This window comes from Sardina pilchardus, chromosome 5 (genome assembly GCF_963854185.1).
Source record: "Sardina pilchardus chromosome 5, fSarPil1.1, whole genome shotgun sequence".
Taxonomy (NCBI): Eukaryota; Metazoa; Chordata; class Actinopteri; order Clupeiformes; family Clupeidae; genus Sardina; species Sardina pilchardus.
Window position 1 is genome coordinate 12,142,754 of NC_084998.1, and position 9,701 is coordinate 12,152,454.

Sequence of the window (9,701 nt, forward strand, 5' to 3'; positions counted from 1 at the left end):
AGAGAGAAGGAGAGAGAGAAAGAAAGAAGGGAAGAAAAGGAAGGAAAGGAGGAGAGAAGCTGAAAAAAAACACTTAAGAGAGAGAGGGGAGAGAGAGTGGGAGAGAGAGAGAGGGAGATCATGGAGAGAGAGAGAGAGAGAGAGAGAGAGAGAGCTCACAAGAAGGATAATGGGTGGAGGGGTGGTCTGGCTTTCTGGAATTGTATTGTGTGGCTCCCTCTCCTGACAACTTTGGGCTAACACAGCCACCGTAGGTCAATCTGCCTCTCACTTCCAATTAAAGCTACCTTTTCAGTCAAGTTGTATTAAAACAGGAGTGAATGTGCCCTCTCTGGGGGATGGCTCCATTTGTGTCATGTTATACTCAGCTCAGGATAGGGAAGAACAACGGATGAGCGTAAACTGACACATACACTTTATTGTGAACCATCTCAACTGGATCAGGTTGATCAGGTTACAGTGAAACCTATATTTTCTGTATGTGGGGTAGAACTGTCAGTCATGCACTTGGTAATAGTATTTAGTATGTTATGATTGAAAGTAATCCTTCAAGCAATTTAACCTTTACATTTGGGAGGTTGTTGGGGCATGCTTAGTATAAGTCTCATGCAAGTTCTGTAATTATCAGATGAATTGAGGCGTTAAAGCAGTGCCTAACTACAAAGAGCTGAATGTGGACCTTCAAGCTGCAACACGAGCGTGACCTTTTTACGCCCACCTACACCCTAAATGACACTTGCATCATATGCCATCGCTCTCGCAAACCGGTGCAGTAAGTTCACCCACACACGTTTCCCTACTGACTCTCTCTCCCCTTCTTTTTTTCTTTCTTTCTGTCTTTATCCCTTTATCCCTCGCTTGCTCCCTCTCTCCATCTCCCTCTCTCTCTTTATCCCTCCCTCGCTCCCTTTCTCCCTCTCTCTCTCTCTCTCTCTTTCTCTCTCTCAGCTCGGGCGTGGACATAGACCTACCTGTAGATCCCGACTCACCTGATATGAAGAGGAGGCGAGTGCACATGTGTGACTATGATGGCTGCAACAAAGTCTACACCAAGAGCTCCCACCTCAAAGCCCACCGGCGGATACACACAGGTACACCTCACCTCACCCTCCTCACTTCTGGGCAAACACCAGGCACCACACGTTCTGTATTTTGATTTTGAATTCGCTCTGCATGTCTGTCTGGAGAGGAGACTATTGATGCCCGTTGTGTGACCAGCAGTGTGACCAGCAGTGAAATTTCACGTCAACTGACGCGTCAAGTCAAAAACAAGTCATTGTAGAAGTACAGCAAATACACATCTTTCTTGTAAATGAAGGTTCTAAAACCTTAATTCCAAAGACAACACACAGAAGTTGTTGGCGATTCAGAAATTTCCAGACCAACCTGGCCAGAGCAAATTCAAATTTGATATCAGTTTCATCTGGGTTCACTCAGGCTTGTAGAGCCAACAGCCATGCTGTAGGAACCGTAGGCACTGTTAAAATGGAATTGGACTAGATAAATAAAACTGAATTGAACAGAGTTGAATTACATATCACTGAATGGAGGGCAAGACCAGACTGGACTGAGTTTGTCAGTTGCATCCAGTTACAGGAAGATCTCTGTGTGTAGAAAACAGAAATGAATGTGAAAGCTGGAGCCATTGTGCCTCCCCCCACAGTGTGTACGTGCGTCGTGCTTTCTGCTGTATCTACATTCTCATGCAAAACAAGTGGAAATGGAACTCCGAGTGACTCACAGTAGAAGCAAGGGAAGACGGAGATGCAGGGCACAATCTGGAGAGGAGAGTTGTGGGGGTTCTGCCAGATAGAGAAGAGCCTGGGTGTTCCCATCCTGCCTTGCGCGGTGATTTCATTCATGCTGCTAAGGCAGTCTGGAAACGAACACCCAAATTTTCGCCTGATGTTGGCGACCAATCATAGAATAGGGGAGAAAGCAAGACCATGATGAGCTATGCACAGACGCATTTGATAGACATCCGTGGCGCCCAATGAACGCATCTGGGCATTTTTTCAAATACGAGAAAATGAACGTCTGGTTGCCAGACCACGTCTCATTTGAGAAGTGGTAGGCGCTAGCCAGGCTAGATAGAGAATGGAAGTGAAGCATCATTTTGAGAAGTTTTGAACACAATGCACCATGGGAGTTATGATGATGTTTTGGGAGTTTGTTAGGCTTGCAAGGTCGCAAAAGAACTGCAACGGTTCAGTCCGAAGGTGGACACACTGTCTGACAGCGAGAGAAGGGTTTTACAGATGGAGTCAAAACACACCTCACTGCACTGAGGATCGGATGCCAACATTTGTGATGCTTGCGGCTGTTTTCTGGAAAACAGATTAGCATATTGGCAGCTATGGCAAGTATTTTGTGGTTAGGAGTGTTTGAGAGCGGATGTTTCATTTTTACAATCACACAAAGATCTCTGATAATTACTGCCATTGAAACAGAGATTAAAGCATGCGATTTATGGGATGTCAAATAACTTCTAGAGAATGTCACTTCTGGAGAAATTGTCATAGAACAAGCAGCATATTTTACAGCCCTGGAGGCCATTCACTGGAAAGGAGATTTGCATGTTGTTATCAGTGATATAGATGGTTTTGAGGCATGGTGAAGGAATGTGCAGGTACAAAGACCAAGTTGACTTGACATCTGCCTTCACATGCTGATAGACTGTCAGAACAAACAGGCTGTGTTGCCAGAATAGGCTCCAAGTCTTAGTTGAAGCTGTGTTATGCAAGTGTTACAGATATATATATATCCCTATTTGTGGTGTTCTTTTGTGTTGCATGGAGAGTAGCCTATTTGTTTTGGTTGTGATACTTAATAGGATGGTTCTCATGTAAACGTGACCTTCAAAGCACTGGTTATCCCAAAGAAAAACGTCCAAACGTGTAGTAGAGCTGTGGTCAATGAGAAGACACAGTATATTATATACTGCTAATATACAGCACATGTATTAGGCCTGTGTTGTTTGCCTCATATTCCTTAATAACTGATAACCCCCCTGAGCTGTAAGCCTTTGTTGGAAGTGTGAGTGAGAAAATGCTGTACTGAGGATGTGGTGTTTTCCCTTCTGTTCCCCCCCCCCCCCAGGAGAGAAACCCTATCAGTGCACTTGGGAGGGCTGCACCTGGAGGTTCGCTCGCTCAGACGAGCTCACGCGGCACTTCCGCAAGCACACGGGCATCAAGCCCTTCCGCTGCACCGACTGCGACCGCTCCTTCTCCCGCTCGGACCACCTGGCTCTGCACCGGCGGCGCCACGTCATGATGTGAAGAACTGCCGTTGCCCACGTCAACCTTCCTCCTCCTCCTCCTCCTCCTCCTCCCCAACACCCCCCTGATAAACGATCGACCCCCGACCCCGACCCCGACCCCGACCCCTCATTGCCTCTCATCCGTGGCAAAAAAAAAACTGTGACATCCCTTCTGAGACTTTGCTAAGCTCCTCTCTCTGCCTGGTCTATGGTGCGGTGGATGCTTGTTTGTGGCAGAAGTGGGATGGATATCCATGTCCAGCAGCCTTCCCCCCCCCCCCAAGGCTGAGGTATATGGAGTGTTGTGCATGAGGGGTGGGCAGCCCATTCTCAGCATAAGCCTCTGTGTCTGTCAGTACCCTCCTCTCCCACCTCAAACCAGCCGCCTCTGTCCACCGCCATGGCCAGGTCAGGACAGTTACTGACGAGCGGAAAACCAGGGGGCCTTGCTCACTCCTCGGTCTGAAGTGGAGGAGGAGGAGAAAAAGAACGACGACCGCTGAAACAGGGAAATCATCTTTAGTAAACCGCAAAAAAAACAGAACAAGACAAGAGCGACGTTGCGTTGAAAGGGGATGAGATGTGTGATGGTTTCTACCTTTCGGCTCAAGAGGGTTGCTTTACGTAGCGTCAGTGTGAAGACGTGGAGACATGTCCTCAGCTGTCTTGTTCCCGTTGACGTTCCCGTTTAGGTTTTTTTTTTGTTTCTCCTTTCTGAAACGCGTGCTTGTCGTGCAGTATGTGCATGGCAAGCCTCTCTCTGTGGTGCGTGTGTGTGTGTGCGTGTGCCTAGCAGTTTTACATTTCAGAGAGAAATATAATTTAAAGACAGTGGAAGATGCTTCAAGCCCTTTTTTTTGTTTTCAACCTCCTCAGAACAAATTTCAGAGGGGAGAACGTGTTTTTATGTAGTCTTATCTAACCACCTATCCCCATCCCTTAAAAAAACAGAAAAAAATCAGGAGAGGGCAAGGCAGATACTCTTAAGACTGTGAATTTTTCCTATTTCCCATTGTTGTATCAATCAAAATTATTTATCCTCTGCAATATTTTAACTAATTCAGTAACAGTATTTGTGTTGTTCTTTTACGAGAAAAAAAGCCTTTAAAATTTTCTTCTTGCCAAAATTGGCCATGAATAACAAATGCATTCTTTAACGAATGTCAATTTTGTTTATTTCCGCTCTTTTGTTCTGTGAATTTGTGGATTGCGTTTCTGGATGCCGTGAATATGGAGGCATGCCAGTCATTGTGTGTGTGTGCGTGTGTGTGTGTGTGTGTGTGTGTGTGTGTGTGTGTTTCTTGTAAAGAAGACATAATCAGAGATTTTAAGTGTAGTGTGTGTTTATGGCACATGTTGTGACTTCTCGCCCGTCGGAGCCTTAAATGAAGTTTAAAAAAAAAAAAAAAAAAGCGCAGATCTGATTTGTGCGTCTGGTTTTCAGGGTTCTGGAAAGACTCCAGGGAGAGCGAAGGCGCCCTGAACGCCCCCAACCCCCCCCCCCCCCCCCACCTCTCGCGTTTGCACCTCGTCCAACACTTTTCATGTCTTAAACGCTCACGTTTCAGCCCCATCCCTGGGTTCACTTGATTATGCAAAAAAAAAACAAAAAAAAATCAACAACACAAAACACATGTGCTCTGGACACTGTTTCAAGCATTTATGGTGTCGGGGGTTCACTCGCGCACGTGTGTGTCTTAGCCACCCGCTGTGAGAAAAAGAAAAAAAAACCTGTCTTGAGGGGCACCTGAGGCCCTTCTTTTCAAGCTAGCTGGCATAGCCATCGTCCTCAATTCAAGTGCTAGTGAGAGGTGGGAATCAGTTGGAGAGCGGCAAGCCTCTCGTAATAAAAATGCTTTATGGAAAGAAACAATGTTTTCTCCCCAAGTCCAGCCTTTGCAATTTGAGCGCATGCCTAACGTCAGTGGTGGTGGCGGCATGGTCTTTTTTGGTCAAGAAAGCAATGCAATCTTCAGATTTTTCTATCATCCTCCGATTCAACTATTAAAAATGTTACTAAGCACATCTTTGTAGAAGAGTTATATGCATTTGATTGCAATTCTTTCTTTTGTAAACTTCATAGACCTACGGACAATGATTAATGAAAAATAAAATATGTACATACTGTATATAATCAGAAGTTCAGAATAAATGTAACGGGTGGATTTCTATTTTTAACACTGACTAGACAATGTGAAATATTCGTTGTTTGTTTGTTTGTTTGTTTTGCTCTATTGGTTCTATGAAACATGTCCTTTACAAACAAAAACAAAAATCATTCATTTTTTTTCTGAGTTATTGTTAATCTTATTCTGGTTCTCAGACCATCCCCCACTTGTGGTGTTCTTTTGTATTGCATGGAGAGTAGCCTTTTTGTTTTGGTCGTGATGTCGGTCAGCAGCATGCTTGTGTGGATGGTTTTCCGTGCAGACGTGGCCTGCAAAGCATTGGTTATCCTGAAACAAACGTCCAAACGTGCAGTAGAGCTGTGGTCAGTCAGGGACGGCGCTCCCACCAGGTGTCTAACCCCCGCTAGGCCTACAGCACCCCATGAACTCTGTTGAGTGACGGCTTGGGTGTGATAGCAAAAACCATCTGTGGAGCGTGTATTGCCTTTTTTCCATTTTTTATTCTCCTCAACTCCTGTTGCTTGCCCACGATAGAGAAGTGAAGTAAAAACGTGATTCAAGGCCCTGTGAACGTGGCAAACTGTCATGTTTCACCGTGAGAGCGGGTCCCCTAGTCCCACGAAGGGATAAACACAGTAAAGTAATATCTAATCACCTCCAGGTTTCCTTTTTTTGAGCTGAGACTGACCACTTAAAAACAATACATTTGCATAATGTACGGATCTTAGAATTAATTGGTTTAAAACGTGTGTGTGTGTGTGTGTGTGTGTGGTGTTTGTGTGCATGATTATTATTATATTTTTTTGGTCTACGTGTGTGTACGCTTGTGTGCACACATTGTGTGCGGTTGTAGTGTGTGTGTGTGTGTGTGTGTGTGTGAGAGAGAGAGAGTGTGTGTGTGTGTGTGTGTGTGTGCCAGCGGATGTGTGAAGGTGTGTGAGTGTGCTTCCTATCACAAATCAAATCTTCTTTAATAAAGGTAAATCAGAAATCATAGGTATTTTATATTGAATGCAGTAACTTATGGGCCAGTACTATATTATACAGTGCAATGCAGTTATCGTTATAATAATACAAGTAATTAATGTTCATTCTTTTGTATTTGTACAGAACAAATGTGTAAAGATCAGTGAGGAAAACGCGCACTTTTTGATACTGTGAGAAATGGTGTTAAAAGTCAGTTTCCCCTGTACAGTTGTGATTATCCACTTCTTTTATAGAATAAAATGTTTTTGGTGCACCTCTGTGTTGTATCCTATGTGTGTGTTGTATATAACATCTTATCTAAAATATCTAATATATATTTTTAATTCAAATCATTAGGTTTATCATTTAATAATCATTTTTCAGGCCTGGTAAGAGTTCAGGCGTGGTGCCTGAATTCAGGCTTGAGCTCGGCCATGTATGATGAACGTATTTCATAATTTCTTTTCTAACACTTTTCTAACACCTAACCTCTTAAATCAGTTATAATGGGGCAAATAATTTGCCCAGACATATTCAATATGGAGTCTGTCACATCAAGAACTCTCACTGTAGTATCTAACATCATAGAGGATATAATGTCAAACCTCTGCTTGTTATAAATTATATACATTGCCCAGCTCCATGAAGCCACTCAGATGAAAGATCTCCTATACTAATTAATGAACATTTTCTTTGGCTTTCTATACACTTGAATTTTAAATCAACTTGTTGTGCTTCATCATGATGACCAAAAGCATCCTTATATTTTAACCTCATATAACAAGCAACAAATAACCTGAGGCTGTACACAAACCTGGGTTCTCAAGGGTCAGAAGTGTTGTCGCTGAAACCTGGCTATCACCAGACCAAGCTCAATCTTTTGAGACTGAGAATTAGTCTGGGCAGACTGTACTGTATTTCTACTGCACAAGGGGCATGATCAATGGGCATAGTTCAAATGACTCTGTATGCTTGGATCATCCTTCAACCAATCAAACCAACGATCCGGGGGCGTCCTGTGTATAAGTCAGTTTGGGATTGGTTCTGGCAAAAGTAGAACGGACGCAAGAGAGGCAAATGTGCAGGTTTCCAGCCTGATCTGCAGGGCGAAATACAATTGTCGGCAGATCGGGCTAGGTTTACCCAGTCTACAGTCGCTGCCCTCTTCCTCGTTCACTGATGGGTAATTTATAGGTAAATTATCATTTATAATAGTTTATCAGAACTGAAGAAAAGAAGCCTTGCCAAGCTCTTAATAGTAATGCAACCTGATTGCCTACAGCATAGGCAAGGCGAGGCAAGTTATTTTTATACATGCTTTTAATACACAGGGGCAATTCAATGTGCTTTAAGTATGCAAAAGCACAGAATAGTAAATAATAGTAAGGGCTGTGACTCACGGGAAGCAAATGTGGGGACTTACCGATAAGTGTTTGAATATTGTGGCCAATTCTTTTCATTTTTCTTTTCAAGAACCCAAGCTGCTGCATTTTGTATCACCTGAAGCTATTTGATGGTATTTTTATGAAGGTATATGTGAAAAGCCCATTGCAGCAACCCTGTTGGCATAAGACCTCTAAGCTTGTCTTTGAGGTGGTAAAAAGCTGATATAGTCATTGGGCTGTCAATTAAGTGCTTTAAGCACTTTTATATCAAGAAGACTGGCCATCCAAAATCCTCTTATTTATCCGATATAATTGCTTCAGTTCTTTCCTTGTTCAGCTGCAGAGAATTATGAGACATCCAGGTGTAAATTTGGTCAATACACAACATCAGCAAACAGATTCCAGGGGACCATAGTCATTAGGTGAAAAGTAAATTTGAATGTCATCATTTGAACATCAACAATCTATCCCAGTGGGAACATATAACGGTAGAATCATTGTGGCCCCAAGATTGAATCCTGGGGAACACCACATCAAGGACATTGGTGTAGAGGGACAGTAGCCAACAGCAACAAAGAAGCCCTTTTGTTGAAGGATTGGATTTGAGCCAATTGATTAAATGTGTAAAGAAGAGAGTCCAGAGAGTAATAGAGTCCAATAACCCTAATACTGATGTTTTTGCATCTGTATGAGGCAGTAATTAGATGGTCACATTAATCAGTATTAAACTATTTGAGGTTAAAGGTGTATAAAACGGTGTTAGTTCAACATCTTCACATCCCTTTAACATAGCTGGACAATCTGCCATGTATGTAGGCTTGAAATCATTCATTTAATGTATGAGAACAGCACCATGCCAGCTATCTAATAACATTTCAGACACTGGGCGGGTGAGCCAAATTACCCAATGAGAGCAGTCTGTAAAAGTTGAATGAATGCATTCACACGCAAGTCCTTGTGGTCACCACATGGGGGCACCCTAACACAGCCCTTTGTACAGCTTCCTCTGCTTGATTCCTTTATACAGCCCTCTCTGCTTGATTCCTGCGACTTTGTTTCTGACCCATTTTTTTTTACTGTAATTCATTTTAGTGTGATATTTGCCTTTACGTTTAATATTTGTATCTTGTTCTGTTTTTACATTTTTCAAAAATGCATTTAACACCTGCATTTTTAAAAAAGAATAACAATATTTTGGACAAGGCATAGGCCTATGGATAGAGAGAGAGAGAAAAAGAGAAAGAGAGAAAGAGAGAAAGAGAGAGTATCTTCTGAATTCCCCCCATGTGTGTTTGTCATGGTCATGTTTTATGGTCCAAGACAAAAGTAATATCTGTTGAGGCCCATTTGACGTTTTATGAGAGTAACTGCTCAACATTTTAGAGAATGATTAACAGTGGTCTTCTACTCCTGCTCGACTCTTGTAGAGGATTGAAGAAGGACAACTTTATTTTAAGTATGCATACTGACAAACTGACTCACAGGGTCCTGTCTCAGCCGTGTTATGATATGGATATGAACAAGTTTGGGGAAAGGCTAAAAGCAGTATTAGCTTTTTAGGATTAAACACATTTAAATGCTGTGGATACCTGAGGCAGTAAATGTTTTAATGATGGAAATGATTTGGTCATTGGATGGAGATCTGTCTTGACAAAACTTGTTTTTATTTCAATTTGAGGTTTGTCTCTGAGTTGATCTGACACCTTTCAGTAATCATCTCCGCTAATTCCATCTCTTAGCATCTCTTGTGTGCCACAGTCAAACAAAAAAACAAAAGAAAACAGAAAAACAGCAGTGACCCATTTAATTCTCTGTGTGTGAGTAAAATGAAGAGAGTGTAAATTATGTTTTCTGTGTATTATGGTAAAGGTCACAATATGCCATTGCCCTCACTCACAAGTTGTGAATGAGTTTACATTTACATTTATTCATTTGGCAGACGCTTTTATCCAAGGTGAC

The 9,701-nt window shown here is 42.6% G+C and overlaps 1 protein-coding gene across 1 annotated transcript in view; it reads left to right on the top strand.

The window, feature by feature from the left end:
• Positions 1-6,631, top strand: part of klf8 (Kruppel like factor 8) — a 41,286-nt gene extending 34,655 nt beyond the window's left edge. Inside the window, exons 5-6 of the mRNA XM_062536494.1 lie at positions 949-1,091; positions 3,100-6,631. Of these exons, the coding sequence (XP_062392478.1) occupies positions 949-1,091; positions 3,100-3,281 (325 nt within the window). The 3' untranslated portion in view covers positions 3,282-6,631. The remainder of the gene's footprint in view (positions 1-948; positions 1,092-3,099) is intronic.
• Positions 6,632-9,701: the final 3,070 nt, after the last annotated feature.